Source organism: Ovis aries, chromosome 14 (genome assembly GCF_016772045.2).
Source record: "Ovis aries strain OAR_USU_Benz2616 breed Rambouillet chromosome 14, ARS-UI_Ramb_v3.0, whole genome shotgun sequence".
Classification (NCBI taxonomy): Eukaryota; Metazoa; Chordata; class Mammalia; order Artiodactyla; family Bovidae; genus Ovis; species Ovis aries.
Window position 1 is genome coordinate 53,754,536 of NC_056067.1, and position 15,896 is coordinate 53,770,431.

General features: G+C 48.2%; 1 protein-coding gene across 5 annotated transcripts in view; it reads left to right on the forward strand.

Annotated features, from left to right (window-relative positions):
* Positions 1 to 15,896, forward strand: part of ARHGAP35 (Rho GTPase activating protein 35) — a 115,032-nt gene that overhangs the window by 36,096 nt on the left and 63,040 nt on the right. For 3 of the 5 annotated variants that reach the window (XR_003591585.3, XR_009596227.1, XM_004015332.6), the window contains exon 2: positions 2,936 to 6,812. Coding sequence is in view for 3 of the 5 variants with exons in the window: in XM_004015332.6 (XP_004015381.1) it covers positions 3,129 to 6,812 (3,684 nt within the window). In the remaining 2 variants the exon portion in view is untranslated. Of the gene's footprint in view, positions 1 to 2,935; positions 7,272 to 15,896 lie in introns of those variants that run through there. The other 2 variants (XM_060398142.1, XM_060398141.1) reach the window with 1 other exon arrangement.

Here is a 15,896-nt window from a genome sequence, read left to right on the forward strand (position 1 = left end):
TTTCCTGTGATCATTCAGCCCACTTTCCAGAGGGTAAGTGGGATGATCGGCCAGCTGCATGTAGCATTTGCTTGAAGTTGGACCTGTGTCGCCAAGTTGCATTTCAAGACTGGTCAAGTGGGTGACCTTGAGTCCTGCCAGACCCTGTGAGGGATTATAGAGAAAGGCTCTGGTAGGGGAGCACCCTTGACTTCTTTAAACTTCCGTCAGCATTCCTACCTGAGGCTCTGTTGAACCTGAGTCTCCTCATTATGTGTGGTACCGAGTAATGTGCAAAAAGCAGTTTGATTTTGTACAAATCTTTCCTTTTCAGGTATTTCAGAGATGTATGTAAATATGCGTTAGATATTCATAAGCATCTTATAATTTTACTTAGGTAACAATCACCTAGGGAAGTGGAGGGTGGGGAGACTGGGTTTTTCTCTTTCCCAAAGATACTGTGCTTGCTCCTGCTGAAGTCTGGAGCTTAGCTTTTATAGGAGCAGGCCATTAGGTTATCTGGAGGCTGTTGCTTGCAGGCTCTGAGATTTCTTTTTTGAAAATGGTCAGTTTTTACATGCCATCTAGCAACATTTTGTCTCCAGTAGAGGGCTTGACTTTCTGGTTTATCAAAGGAAGACATGGATGTTTGGGAAAGGTCTTTGACCTTTCAAAGTTGTCATCACAGGGGCCAGCTGCTCTCCCATTTGTCACCCCCTGCTCTCCCATTTGTTACCCCCTTGTGTCAGTCAGAGTAACATGTGGTAGGTAGTCTGACTTCCTGTGGCATTTCTTGTGAGACAGGTTCACAGAAGTATATTAAGGTTGTAGAAATGCTGGGTTCCTACCAAGCATAAATGAGATTCAAAAGAAAATTGCTCTGTTTATTTTAAGATATTCTCTTTGGGAATGTGTCAGGAGCCTGTTTCTTTGGCTACAGGTTTGGCAGGTACAGTCGCATTACCTGTGTGAGTGGACGGCGGTGCGGTGTAAACTGTAGCAGCCGGAGCCCATTCATGTGCAGGTGGTCAGAGATCACGCGGCTTCCTGATCTCAGCTGGAAGGTTGCTGAAGACTTGGCAAGACATTAGCGTAACCTTTCATTACTTCAACTATTCAGACTTCAGGTCCTTTAAGGTGCCACTTCTCAGCCACACTCTGTGGCTCCCTGTAGCCTTTGGGGAAGAATCGGAGCTCTTTGAAAGTGGCTTCATCGGGTCCCTGCTTACCTGCTAATGCATCTCACCTGTCTCCCCCGACATGCTCTGTTTCGGTTGATTCTCCCATGGGCTGCGCCCTTTTCTGGGGAGAGAGGAGTCTTTGCACATCTCATCCCCTCTACATCTCACCTGAGGTGGAACTTCCTACAGCAAGGCTTTCCTAAATCTAAAAGGCTGAGTTTAGGGACTCTTTAATATGCTCTAAGAGTCATTTATTAATTCATTCCTTTAGTAAATATTTGTGTCAAACATGGCATCATAGCCTCAAGACACAGAAGTGAGCAGGTGGGGTGACAGGCTCTATCCTCACAGTTAATGTTCTTGTCAGGGAGACAAGCCCTATATTCACACTCTGCCCCCCCCCCCCACACACACAGCTTTGTTTTTTTAAAAAGCTTTTTATTTGGAGATAATTACAAACTTTTAAAAATGAAAACAGTACAAAGGAATATCCTGTGCATTTTACCCAGGTGCACCTATTGTTAATATTTTACTTCATTTGCATTATTCTTTCTCAATATATAGATGTAATTTTTTTTGAACCAGTCATGTCCATTATGGTCTTTTCCCTCTTAATACTTAAGTGTGCATTTCCTAAGAAAAGGGCTCTTCTCTCATGTGATAGTTATAAACTTGATAAATTGACTCTGATAAAATACTTTTAATCTAATTCCAGTCATAGTATAGTGTCATTAATTGATCTAATGATGTGCCATGTAGCCTTCCTCCTCCAGCCCCTCTACCCCCACCCCATACAGAATTCAGTCTAGGATCTGATAATCGCACCTACTTACAGTGTCTCTGTAGCCTCCTGTTGTCTGGAATATTTCTTTACAAAGCCATTCTTTGTCTAGTGTGACACTGAATTTTTTTTTTTTTTTAAACAGGACCCCCCCTGCCCATCACCTAAATGGAACCTTGGTCATTTTGTGTCTGTCTGGCGTTTCCCGGTGGTTAGGCTGAGGTGTAAGGCACTCCAGGCCATCACACTGTGCTGGGATGGCGTGACCTCCAGGGGCGTCACATCTGGAGGCCTCTTGGATGGTGGTCGTTTTCATTACTTGGAGTGTTGTCCAGTATCTCCACTGTATAATGAGCATTTGTTTTTCTTCTTCCCTTTGCGTCTATTAAGTGGTCTGTCAGGAGAAACCTCACTTCGGTACAAAATCCTGCTCGTAATCAAAATTTCCCCCCAGATTAGCGTTGAGTGGTGATTGTCTGATGCAGTAGTGTGAGCCCAGGCTCCTGTTTTTTGCACTGGGTTGTAATTCATGTTTGTACTTGATCATTTTGGTGTGCAGAGTGTCCCAGATCTGACCAGTTGGTACCCCTTCAGACCGGTTCCTGCGTCCCCGTGAGGTACCCTGTCAGCCTTTCAAGCACTTCTTCCCTCTCTTACAACACGCTGTTCCAGGCTCACACGGTGCCACTCCTGCCCTAGCCCGGCGTCAGCTGTGCCTCCGCGGAGCGCGCAGGCCTTGTTTAGTCCTCAGCACGCCGCTTCCTGGGGCGTCCTCCTCCAGTAGGTGGTACCGTACCTCTCGAAGGCACACAGATGTCAGTCTTACTTTACTTGCTCTTATGGCTTTCCCTAGCTTAAGGCCTGGTATACTTGATGTTTACTATAATTATTTATTTGTTGAAGAACAAAATTGGATTTTGCTCGTTTGGTGATTAAAATTGGGTTCAAAATTATAATACTGATTGGTTTTCTTTTTTTCTCTCCCTCCATCTAGGAAGAAATGTTGGCTATTCGGTGATGAGAAGTGGCAAAAACTGACCTCGTACTGGTATACAAACACTATGAGATCTGACAGTTTTGCTTCGTGGGCAGCCAGCCCCCACTGATAATGTGGGGAAGCCTTTGGGTCCACGGGAAAACACTAATCTGATCTTGGAAGTGGCGGATTGTGGCAGGATGTGTCGACGATGATGATGGCAAGAAAGCAAGATGTCCGCATCCCCACCTACAACATCAGCGTGGTGGGATTGTCTGGGACGGAGAAGGAGAAGGGCCAGTGCGGCATTGGGAAGTCTTGTTTGTGCAACCGCTTCGTGCGCCCGAGCGCAGACGAGTTTCATTTGGACCATACCTCTGTCCTTAGCACCAGTGACTTTGGTGGGCGAGTGGTCAATAATGACCACTTTCTCTACTGGGGAGAAGTCAGCCGTTCCCTGGAGGATTGTGTGGAATGTAAGATGCATGTTGTGGAGCAGACCGAATTCATTGATGATCAGACTTTTCAACCTCATCGGAGCACGACCCTGCAGCCGTATATCAAGAGAGCCGCTGCAACCAAGCTTGCATCAGCTGAAAAACTCATGTACTTTTGCACTGACCAGCTGGGGCTGGAGCAGGACTTTGAGCAGAAGCAAATGCCAGACGGAAAGCTGCTGATTGACGGTTTTCTTCTTGGTATTGATGTTAGCAGGGGCATGAATAGGAACTTTGATGACCAGCTCAAGTTCGTCTCTAATCTCTACAATCAGCTCGCAAAAACAAAAAAGCCCATAGTGGTTGTCCTGACAAAGTGTGATGAGGGTGTTGAGCGGTACATTAGAGATGCGCATACTTTTGCCTTAAGCAAAAAGAACCTCCAGGTTGTGGAAACCTCAGCAAGATCCAATGTAAATGTGGACTTAGCTTTCAGCACCTTAGTGCAACTCATTGACAAGAGTCGGGGAAAGACAAAAATCATTCCATACTTTGAAGCTCTCAAGCAGCAGAGCCAACAGATAGCTACAGCAAAAGACAAATATGAGTGGCTGGTGAGTCGCATTGTGAAAAACCACAACGAGAACTGGTTGAGTGTCAGCCGAAAGATGCAGGCCTCTCCCGAGTACCAGGACTACGTCTACCTGGAAGGGACTCAGAAAGCCAAGAAGCTGTTTCTCCAGCACATCCATCGCCTCAAGCATGAGCACATTGAGCGCAGGAGGAAGCTCTACCTGGCAGCCCTGCCCTTAGCTTTTGAAGCTCTTATCCCCAACCTAGATGAAATAGACCACCTAAGCTGCATAAAAGCCAAAAAGCTGCTGGAGACCAAGCCAGAATTCTTGAAGTGGTTTGTTGTGCTTGAGGAGACACCGTGGGATGCCACCAGCCACATTGACAACATGGAGAATGAGCGGATTCCCTTCGACTTAATGGACACCGTCCCCGCAGAGCAGCTGTACGAGGCCCACTTAGAGAAGCTACGGAACGAGAGGAAACGAGCTGAGATGAGAAGGGCATTTAAAGAAAACCTGGAGACCTCTCCTTTCATCACTCCAGGCAAGCCTTGGGAAGAGGCCCGCAGTTTTATTATGAACGAAGATTTCTACCAGTGGCTAGAGGAATCTGTGTACATGGATATTTATGGCAAACACCAAAAGCAGATTATAGACAAAGCGAAGGAAGAGTTTCAGGAGCTGCTGCTGGAATATTCAGAGTTGTTTTATGAGCTGGAGCTGGATGCTAAGCCCAGCAAGGAGAAGATGGGTGTCATCCAGGATGTGCTTGGGGAGGAACAGCGGTTTAAAGCGTTGCAGAAGCTCCAAGCAGAGCGGGATGCCCTTATTCTGAAGCACATTCATTTCGTGTACCACCCAACCAAGGAGACGTGTCCTAGCTGCCCCGCCTGCGTGGACGCTAAGATTGAGCACTTGGTTAGTTCTCGGTTTATCCGACCATCTGACCGGAATCAAAAGAATTCACTCTCTGACCCCAACATTGATAGAATCAACTTGGTGATCTTGGGCAAGGACGGCCTTGCCCGGGAGTTGGCCAATGAGATTCGAGCTCTTTGTACAAATGATGACAAGTATGTAATAGACGGGAAAATGTATGAGCTCTCCCTAAGGCCAATAGAAGGGAACGTTAGGCTTCCCGTGAACTCTTTCCAGACACCAACGTTTCAGCCCCACGGTTGTCTCTGCCTTTACAATTCAAAGGAGTCTCTGTCGTACGTGGTAGAGAGTATAGAGAAGAGCAGAGAGTCCACACTTGGCCGGCGAGATAATCACTTAGCCCATCTCCCCCTGACTTTAATTTTAGTTAACAAAAGAGGAGACACCAGTGGAGAGACCCTGCACAGCTTAATACAGCAGGGTCAGCAGATTGCTAGCAAACTTCAGTGTGTCTTTCTCGACCCTGCTTCCGCTGGCATCGGTTATGGGCGCAACATCAACGAGAAGCAGATCAGTCAGGTTTTGAAAGGTCTCCTGGACTCCAAGCGTAACTTAAACCTGGTCAGTTCCACCGCTAGCATCAAAGACCTGGCTGACGTCGACCTGCGGATTGTCATGTGTCTGATGTGTGGGGATCCTTTTAGTGCAGACGACATACTCTTTCCCGTCCTTCAGTCCCAGACCTGTAAGTCTTCCCACTGTGGAAGCAACAACTCTGTTTTACTTGAACTCCCAATCGGACTACACAAGAAGCGCATCGAACTGTCTATCCTTTCATACCATTCCTCATTTAGCATCCGAAAAAGCCGATTGGTCCATGGGTACATTGTTTTTTACTCAGCCAAACGTAAGGCCTCCTTGGCTATGTTACGTGCCTTTCTCTGTGAAGTGCAGGATATTATCCCCATTCAGCTGGTTGCACTCACTGACGGCGCTGTAGATGTCCTGGATAATGACTTAAGTCGGGAGCAGCTGACCGAGGGGGAGGAGATAGCTCAAGAAATTGACGGGAGGTTCACGAGTATCCCCTGTAGCCAACCCCAGCATAAACTTGAGATCTTCCACCCCTTTTTTAAAGATGTGGTGGACAAAAAGAACATCATTGAGGCTACGCATATGTACGACAATGCTGCTGAGGCCTGCAGCACCACCGAAGAGGTGTTTAACTCCCCCCGGGCAGGCTCCCCACTCTGCAACTCCAACCTGCAGGACTCAGAGGAGGACATCGAGACCCCGTCGTACAGCGTGTTTCGAGAAGACACACCGCTGCCGCCTCTGTCCAAAGACCATTCCAAGCTCTCTATGGAACTGGAGGGAAATGATGGGCTGTCCTTCATCATGAGCAACTTTGAGAGTAAACTGAACAACAAGGTACCTCCGCCAGTCAAACCAAAGCCTCCTGTCCATTTTGAAATCACCAAGGGGGATCTGTCTTACCTAGACCAGGGCCATAGAGATGGACAGAGGAAGTCCGTCTCGTCGAGCACCTGGCTACCTCCAGATGGGTTCGATCCTTCTGATTATGCTGAACCGATGGACGCTGTGGTCAAGCCAAGGAACGAAGAAGAAAACATATACTCGGTGCCCCATGACAGCACACAGGGCAAGATCATCACCATTCGGAACATCAACAAAGCCCAGTCCAACGGCAGTGGGAATGGTTCCGACAGCGAGATGGACACCAGCTCCTTGGAGCGGGGCCGCAAGGTATCCATCGTGAGCAAGCCAGTGCTGTACAGGACGAGATGCAGCCGGCTGGGGAGGTTTGCCAGTTACCGAACCAGCTTCAGCGTGGGGAGTGATGACGAGCTTGGGCCCATCCGAAAGAAAGAGGAGGATCAGGCATCCCAGGGTTATAAAGGAGACAACGCCGTCATTCCATATGAGACCGACGAAGACCCGAGGAGGAGGAATATTCTTCGCAGTCTAAGAAGAAACACTAAGGTAAGACATGACTTTAGAGCTCTTGGAGTGACTTGCACAGTGTCTTGGGGAGAGTTCATTGATGATGACAAAAGATTTTCAAGGACAGCTTAGCCTGGTTAAAAACCGCTCTGTGTGTGTTTCCTCCTTGACTTGCCTTAAAAAGTAAGCAGTGTTGAAATGATACGAATGAACTTACGAAACAGAGACAGATGCAGGGAAGGAGCTCACGGTTGGAGAATAGAAGGGGTATTTAGGGAGCTTGGGATCTACACATGCACACAGCTCTGTTTAACACGGATCACTAACAAGGATTCCGGTGCAGCGCGTGGAACTCTGCTTAAGGTTGCGTGGCGTCCTGGATGGAAGGGGAGTTTGGGGAAGAATGGGTGCATGTGTATATGCGGCTGAGTTTCTTCCTCGTTCACCTGAAAGTATCGCAGCGTTGCTAACTGGCTATGTCCCAATACAAAATAAAAAGTTGGAAAAAAGTAAGTAAAGAGTGTCTCGGAAAGCTACTACTGGTAGCTCTCAAGTGGTAAGGACTTTTTGGAGAGAGAACCTGAGAAGTCTGTCCAAAACAGTAGTTAGGTAATTACTGAAATGGGCAGATCACGTAGAACTTGTCAGTATCCGGACAAGCAGCCAAGCCGGTGACAACCGGCCTTTCTTCACTGAAACACCGGAATCCAGCATCACGGTCCTTAGTCTTTGACTGAGGAAGGAACATTTCATCCATGCATCTCTTAAATACTCCTTTTCCCCCTTGATGATCTGTAAAGGTTGCTGCATTTTAGGTAGGGAAAAATTGGATGATTATTTTATTTGTGCATGTAAATCATTGAAAGGTCTTCAGTTACATAAATGAAAAATAATCTTGCCTCTGCAGGTTATAAACCTGTCTCATGTTTGTAAAATCAAAGTGCCCTCCAGCTCTTCAAGTGAGTTGCTACTACTTGCAGATTTGATTCAGGGACCACAGGTGGGGCGGAAAGGGGGAAAGGTTGACCTGCTGCCGGATGCAGAGGAAACAGCCCCCAGCGCAGCGGCAGGCGGAAGTGCAGTGTAGAGGGCGGTGCGCTCTGTCCTCGTGGGCTTGACATTTCCCAACTTTATTTGTCCCTCCAGTTAGAGTAGGGGAAACAGCCTTTATTTCTCAGAGGAGGCATGTCAGTGAGACACCACAACAGAACTCTTACACACAGGCCCTCCGCCAGCACTGTGTATGCAGGGGTCCCAGTGTCCAGGCTGCCAGCTGGTACCTCCCGTCAGATCTGCGGCGACATTGGATTAGAAATAAAGTGCACCCTAACGGTAATGTGCGTGAATCATCTGGAAACCATCTCCACCTCCTTCCCAGTCCGTGGAAAAATTATCTTACACAAAATCAGTCCCTGGTGCCAAAAAGGTTGGGGACCGCTGGTGTACAGGATGGTATCTCTTCATTGAAAGCTTTTGCTCCTCTCCCTGCTGTGAAATGGCAGAGAACAAAGTCACGTATCTGAAAGTGTTTCAGGGAGCTTTGGAAGAAAGGTTGTCCCAAACTTTCATCATTGCAAGATAGACCAAACCAGAGGGCTCTTGAGTCCAGGCTGTTTTGAGAGCTGACAGTTCTGATGTAGAATGCTGTCTGGTGGCCAGTTCTGCAGCTCATATTGGCTGAGAGGGCCCTTGGAGACGGAGGAGCGTGGTGCCGTGGCCCTCACAGGGAAAGCCTGTCCACACCCTGCCTGTTCCCGGAGAGCGCACAGCCTGCTCCTCTGTCGCCCTGGCCAGAGCTTCCAGAGCCCTCTGGCCTGTTGAGCGTCAGAGGGCCAGGGCAGTAGCGTTGTGCGTTCTGTTCCCCTCCCGTTCTGCGCTGAAAGTTGATAAATAACGTGGACATTCTTCTGTGTGCTCTCCCCATGCTTTGCTTTTACTTTTGCCAACCTTCATCTGCCATCAGTTTTTTGTTCTCTAAAAGCTGGTAGTGGGCAGGCCAGTGGAAAGCAGTTGTTATTTCAGAAGACAGAAAGTAGCCTGAGCAGCCTGCCAGTGTTTCCCCGGAGCTCTCCTGTGTGATGATCCTGGAATCCAAACATTTTGAACGCTGTGACTTTCCTCTCCTCCTCCCGGGGAAGACTGTTGCCAGCACAGCTTAGCGAAATGCTGGCAGTCTTCTAATTGGGGGGCTGTTTGCACACCTGGGAATGAGGAAGTTGGTATAGTACCATACTGTGGATCGGAACTGTTTTTCTGACTTCTAGCCACATTTATAATACTGTTGAAAATAATGCTTGTAAAATGCATCCCGAAACAAGCTGTGCTCTAAAGAGTAGGTTCTGCAGAGAACCGCTGGCTACAGAGACCTCTGAGATAGCCTCCTCCGTGCTGGTCACGCGCATCTCCTCACCTAGAACTGCCTCATATTGGGTTGCTGGGTCAGCGTGCAAGGAGTGACCAGCTTCCCGTCCCTCCTGGTTATCTGGGCCCCACCTCTTCAAGTCAAACAGAAACGATTACCTCTGGCCCCAGAGCAGTAGCGTGCCAGAAGTCATTTAGGAGTATCCTTTGGAAAGAGTGAGTAAAAGGTGAAAATGTCTTTTCCTGCCTTGGAAAATGGTGCCTTAAAAGGAGCCTCGCAGCTTTGTCATCCTAATGCAGAGAGAAGCGGAGTCTTGATTCTGTTCCTGATTGGCACAAACCTTCTATTAAAATCTGCTGCCATTAAGGAATCAGACTGACACTTGTTCTACTGGAAAAGCAAGATCCCATGGGGCCGAGAGGGCCAAACCCCCTACACGGGGGAGCCTGGTCTCTGACTGTCTCTGAGCAGTACAGCCTTCTTTTGAAGTGAGGGGAGAGCCAGGTGGTAATGGGGAACAGCGCACGTAGTCCCTCCCGCACGCCAGACACCACTGGGGAAATGGCACAGGTCGCTCTCGCCCACGCTGCAGCACCCGGGGAGGCAGCGAGACGCGCGCAGCTTCTGAAAATAGGTGGCCTGCCTTGGAGGGCGAGGGGAGCAGGCATCCTGTGCTGCGGCTGGTTAAGGCCATGCAGTGTGCGGTGATGGGGAGCTCGGGCTCTGGGAGGCGGGGGCCCTCCATCAGATGCCAGTTCCACCAGTTCCTCCTCGTCCCGGCTGGGCCTTTGGGGATGTGACTCACCTTCCACGTCCCTCCAGCAAGAGGAGCCAAGCAGTAGCACTTTTCTCGTAGGGTGCGAGCAGTGGAATGAGACTGTGCGTGTAAAACACAGCCTACTGCGTGCCGGATGAGCATTCGTTGCTGTTATTATTTAACTTGACCTTGAAGAATGAGTAGAACTGAAGAAGTGCTGTGAGGAAAGGAAAGACTTAACGGTGAAAATAAGCATGTTGAATTCAAGGACAGGAGAACACTGGTCTGGTCTTGCTGAGAGCTTTAGGGACCCAACACTGTCCCTCCCTTTTCTGTAAGTTTTAACCCTGTATGTCACTTAGCTGCTTTCTTAGCCCTTACCTTAGCAACAAGCCTAACGACAGCCAAAAAAGCTATGCTCTGGGCACCTGTGTCATGTGGAGAAAGAAAAACTGCTCAGTGCCCTTGGCTGATATGCTGGATTAGCTCTTTACTGTAAAACTGGAGTTGGAGTTCAGGGAATGGCTTTCGTTTCTAATAATGAAAGTGCAGACTGTGAAGCTCACTCTCATTCCAGGTCCTTTTCCCAGCTGAACCATTTAGCAACCCACCCTCATAGCGGGAGCCTTCCGCACTCAGCTGAATGAAACTGAAAATCTACGATTGCACTTCGGTGGGGCCCATGAATGGACGCTTTGTCCGTAGGGATTGTCGTTGCACATGGTCTCTGTCCCCCAGCACCGTGCGTTTGCAAAGAGGAGACCAGGAGCAGCGGGGTCTTATTTTAAAGCCAAAAAACAGGCTAGGGTGCCTTGGTCCACAAATGTACTGTTTGGGCAAGCTCAAATTGCTGAATTCAGTGTACTTGACCACGGATTTAAAGAGAAGACATTATTGGCTATTTACCCTTCTGTCTGGTGTGCTCTTATTTTGTGTTTAAAAAAAAATAGACAAAACAGAATCATAAAGAAAATCTTTCAGTCACTCTAGCTACCACATGACAAGACACCTATTGAAAAGCAAACCAATTCAATCACGCATTGTTTGGTCTATAAGGCACCAAGTAACCAGTTTGACAGTTTGTGTCCCCCCCGGTGAATTGGCTTATTTCATCGGATTCAGTGAATTGGCTGGTTGTTGTGGCTTTGTGTGGACACAGCTCTCATTTTGTGAGGCCTAGAACGGAGTTAAAGTTTCTAGTGTGAATAAAAACCAGCTGGGGAATTGGACTGCTCCCTCGACCGGGAGGGATGTTGCATTTTGACAGGCTGAATGGTGTGAAATACGAGCTCTTTGTAACCTACCCGGGAAAGACTCCCAGTGTGTGCTTCAGAAGAGGCTGGCCCTACTCTGAGCTCTCTAAGGCCAGATGAATACCTTGATCTTAAAAATGGTATTGGGATGCCGACTGGACCTTGGATTTTCTGATTCCTGAAAGAATTTTTTCTTTGAAAAGAAATGCTCTTGCTCCAAGGGCCTCCCAGATGCCGCTAGTGGTGAAAAAAAAAAAAAACCCCGCCTGCCAATGCATGAAACATAAGCGATGCAGATTTGACCCCTGGGTCAGGAAGGTCCCCTGGAGAAGGGCATAGCAACCCACTCCAGTATTCTTGCCTGGAGAATCCCATGGGATTCTCTGAGGGGCCTGACGGGCTGTAGTCCACAGGGTCGCAAACAGCTGGACACGACTGAAGCGACTTAGCACGCATGCACGCTTGCTCCAAAGCACATGTCCATTCATTCTTTTAGGAAAGAAGCATTCGACTCCATGCATGGGCGTTCCCTGAGCACTTGTATGCCTGGCGTTGTGCTGAGTATCATACGTGTGGTAGTTGTGTTTGTGTTCGTTTAGCTTACCATAACAGAGAAAGATGGATTTTTATCCGTGTATTTACATGCACTTTGGATGTGGCCAGAGTGAAGGGACAGGGTGCTAAGGAATCGTATAGCAAGAAACTTTACCCTCAGCTAGGGCAAGCTATCCAGGAAAGCTCCCTGAGGAAACGATACATAAAGCTGAGACTTATTTTTTCTTCATAATTTATCTTTGGCTGTACTGGGTCTTGGTTGGCACACGCAGGGCTTTTTCTGGTTGCAGCAAGAGGGGCCGCTCTTCATTGCAGTGCGTGGGCCTCTCGTGGTGGTGGCTTCTCTGGTTGGGGAGCACGGGCTCCAGGTACGTGCGCCCCGCAGCTGTGTTGCACAGGTGTGGTGGCTCCGAGGCATGTGGAATCTTCCCGGACTGGGGATCAAACCTGTGTCCCCTGCACTGGTAGGCAGATTCTTAACCACCCTGGGAGTCCTGAGACTGAGATTTAAGGAGTACAGCAGGCAAAAGTCTGGAGAAGGCGATGGCACCCCACTCCAGTGCTCCTGCCTGGAAAATCCCATGGGCGGAGGAGCCTGGTGGGCTGCAGTCTACGGGGTCGCGAAGAGTCAGACACGACTGAGCGACTTCGCTTTCACTTTTCACTTTTCATGCACTGGAGAAGGAAATGGCAACCCACTCCAGTGTTCTTGCCTGGAGAATCCCAGGGACGGGGGATCCTGGTGGGCTGCCGTCTCTGGGGTCATGCAGAGTTGGACCCGACTGAAGCGACGTAGTAGCAGCAGTAGCAGGCAAAAGTCAGTGAACATGGAGGCTTCTTGGGGTAAAAGTTTTGAGAAAAAGGTGTGGAACTTGGAGCTGAGAAAACGTGGCATGCGCAGAGTGAGAGAGAACCAGGCAGAACAGCAGAGGCTGTGGGCCTGTGGCAGGCTCTGCATGTGCTTCCCTGCATTCGCTGGGCACCTCCTGTGTGCCAGGCCCAGTGCCAGGCATTCTCACATCCATTGTTTCACCATCTGTTTCTCTTACCAGTCTTAAGGAAGTGATTTTTTTTTAAATCCAGGTGTTAGAGATGAGAACGCTGAGGCTCATTTAGTGCCCCCAAGTTAGTATGGTTACTAAGCGGAGGAGTTGAGATTTGGGAACCCCAGTCTTCTGGCTTCTGTTTTCTGTGGGTTTTTAGAGTCCAGTAAGATGGTAATATTCAATAGCCAGGCACACACTTGGAGCACTCAGTCAACCCAGTCAGCTTGTTCATTTCAGACAAAGGACTCTGGTTATTATCTAGAAACATCTATTTCCCCACACTGCCCCTAAGAACAGCGTGATGGTTTGTTTCTAGCCTCAGTGTCTGCTTGAATAGAGGACAAAAAAGGCATGGAGACGCTGAAATAGCAACTGGAACTTGGAGAAATTGTTTTGAACTGGTGTCACTCGGTTCTCAGTTTATTTTAAGCCCAAAGAACTGCTGTAGTTTGTTTTTGGTGACAAAAATAGGCTATCTTTAACTGTCTGCTTTAGCTTAGCACACCTGTTCTTCAAAAAGAAAAGTGACAATAGGCAACCTAAATCTATTTTCCACAGAACAGAAAATTGCTCTCGTCTTCACTGAGTCAACTTGTTCTTCTCTACTGCCTAGTGACACTGACACATCTTTGTAGAAACTCAGGTTGTTTCAGCTCGAGTCAGGGAATCACCTCTACTTCCATAGAGAAAGGCCTTCTGAATACTTTTTATCCAGTATTTGAGAGGAGGCTAGCAGGTAAAATCCGAGCCCCACAACTCTGAGAAGTCTAGACTCAGTGAGTGGCGAATCGGCAAGAATGTTTATGAACATTTCCTGAAACTAGTGGACCCTCCTCTCTGCTTAGCCTCCTGTCGCATCGGCCATTCAGCAGGGATTGACCCAGATTCACGCCCACGTGGAGCAAAAAGCTATGGTCTCTAAGTTTATCTGGGGCCTTTGAGGGGTGATGTGCCTTTCTTTCCTTCCCCATCTTGCGAGGCTTGGGGCTGCTGGGAGACTTTGGGCTGCTCGGTGGTTCATCCCTAAATGAAGTGCTCCAGGTTTGAAGGAGGCAAGGCTTAGCATTTGTGCTTTCATAATAGGGTTTGCCAGTAAGAACAATTCCATCCTTGGGTTTTCTGTTAAACTTGGGCTTAGATTTTTTTCAGAGCCAGAAGCGGGAGCAGCAGCCAGCCGAGAATACATCTGGGGCATGAACGAATAACTTAATTGAAAAGGTCGTTTGGAAGTTGTGTTGGAAATATGCAAGAATCATCACCAGTCAGAAAGCTGTAATATTGGATATGGAATGCAAGAGAACACTTTGGGAAAACCTGGGGTAATGTAGTTTACAGCATCTCTAGGTTTTTCTAAGATTTCGCCCACTTTGCAGTCTGTTCAGGGTGGGCCACTGTACAGCTTGGCAAACCATATGGGTGACCCTCTCGGGCTTCGCTTATTGTATCACTTTCGCTCTCGAGGGGAGAATTGCTCCATTCAGAGGACACTGTCCCAATTCCAGACTATGTTCTGTATATGACATTCCTCCTCAAAAATGAAAGACACAGGCTGGATTCTGTTTTTTACTTACTTTCTTAGGTAGGTTACCAAGCATTTAGAAGGTTGTGTTAGGTGTTACAACTCCAGTGACCATATTTTCTGACCTTAAAATCTAGATAAGTAATTTGACATGGATAAGGGTATTTATGGAGACCGGGAGAGAATATTTGAAGTTGACAGTTTCAGATCACTACACAGCTTCCTGCTGTTTCCGTGGAAGATAGAATATTCTTTATCCAGTAATGGTGGTTGAACTCCCATTGAAGCAGTGGGAGACTGGTTTTCCTTTGTGATTCAGTTGGTATTTATCTGGTGTCTAGACCACCTTTGCTTGCTGTAGATACACATCTTCTCTGATGCAAGTAGATTATAAATTCATCGAGGGTGAGAGAGGACTTTGGTCTTAATGTTAGCTCTGCTGCTAGTCTGTTATGTGACTTTGGGTATAATTCATTGAAAAGGAAAGGTAGGGGCTTCCCTGGTGGTGCAGTGGATGAGAATCTGCTTGCCAGTGCAGGAGACACGGGCCTGATCCCTCGTCCGGGAAGATGCCACGTGCTGCGGAGCAGCTAAACTCGTGCGGAGCAGCTGCTTAGCCTGAGCCCTAGAGCCCGTGCTCTGCGGTTCGAGAGGCCGCTACAGTGAGAGGAGCTCGTGCCCTGCAGCGAAGGGCTGCCCCTGCGCCCCGCAGCCAGAGAACCCCACAGGCAGCAACGAAGGCCCAGCACAGCTGGAAAGAAAATAAATGAGTTTCTTTGAAAAAAGGAAGATTGTGTAGATTCCTGTGTGCTAGGAACTTAGCCCGTTAGGAAGCCGGTCCTGTGTGTGTGTGGACGCCTGTTGCCTGTGCAGTGCACACAGGCTGACACGGGGAGTTGGTTCCCTCACGTGTTTCTTGAAGCGGAGTCTGTGGTGCAGCACTGTCAGTATGAACAAGACGCTCTGAGCCTCAGTCCCTCACATCCTAGGAAGAGCAGCACCATGTCGGAAGAAGAAAAATACTCTGCCCACAGAGAGGGTCCTCATCTCAGCTAAACTTGAAAAACTGTGAAGAAACATTGGCCTTGTGCTTCATTGGAAACGGTTTTTATTCATGTGTCAGCTGCGCATGTGGCTCTAGAACCCAGTCATCTTACAGATGGGTGGAAGGGCACCTTCTCTTGGCTTTTCCTTGCTGTTTGGCGGGCATTCTAATCTTCTTGCCCTGTGAGCTTGGAGGAGCTGTGGGTTGGGCTTACTGTCCCATAAGCAGGAGTTTCCCCTTTACACTCTTGTTTCGGGAGGGCCGAGAGGCCAGGGGCAGATTCCAACCACTATTTCTCCGCGCTGCAACACTGGCATAAACTGTTGGTTTCTTTCTTTCTTTGCTACTTGGTTAGTATCAGGCCTAAGAGTCAGGCATTAAGGAAACTTCTTTTAAGGAAAAAAGTTTTTTCCTTAAAAAAACAACAACAACAAACAACTTCACAGGTTTTTAAGGAAACTGTGAAATGAAGAACAATGGACCATGTTATTTATTCGAAAAATGCCTATCTGTAGGACAAAGTGAAGAGGTTTTGAGCTGACCCAGTCCCTCGTTTTTGTCAGTGGCGTTTCATCATGGAGGTAGG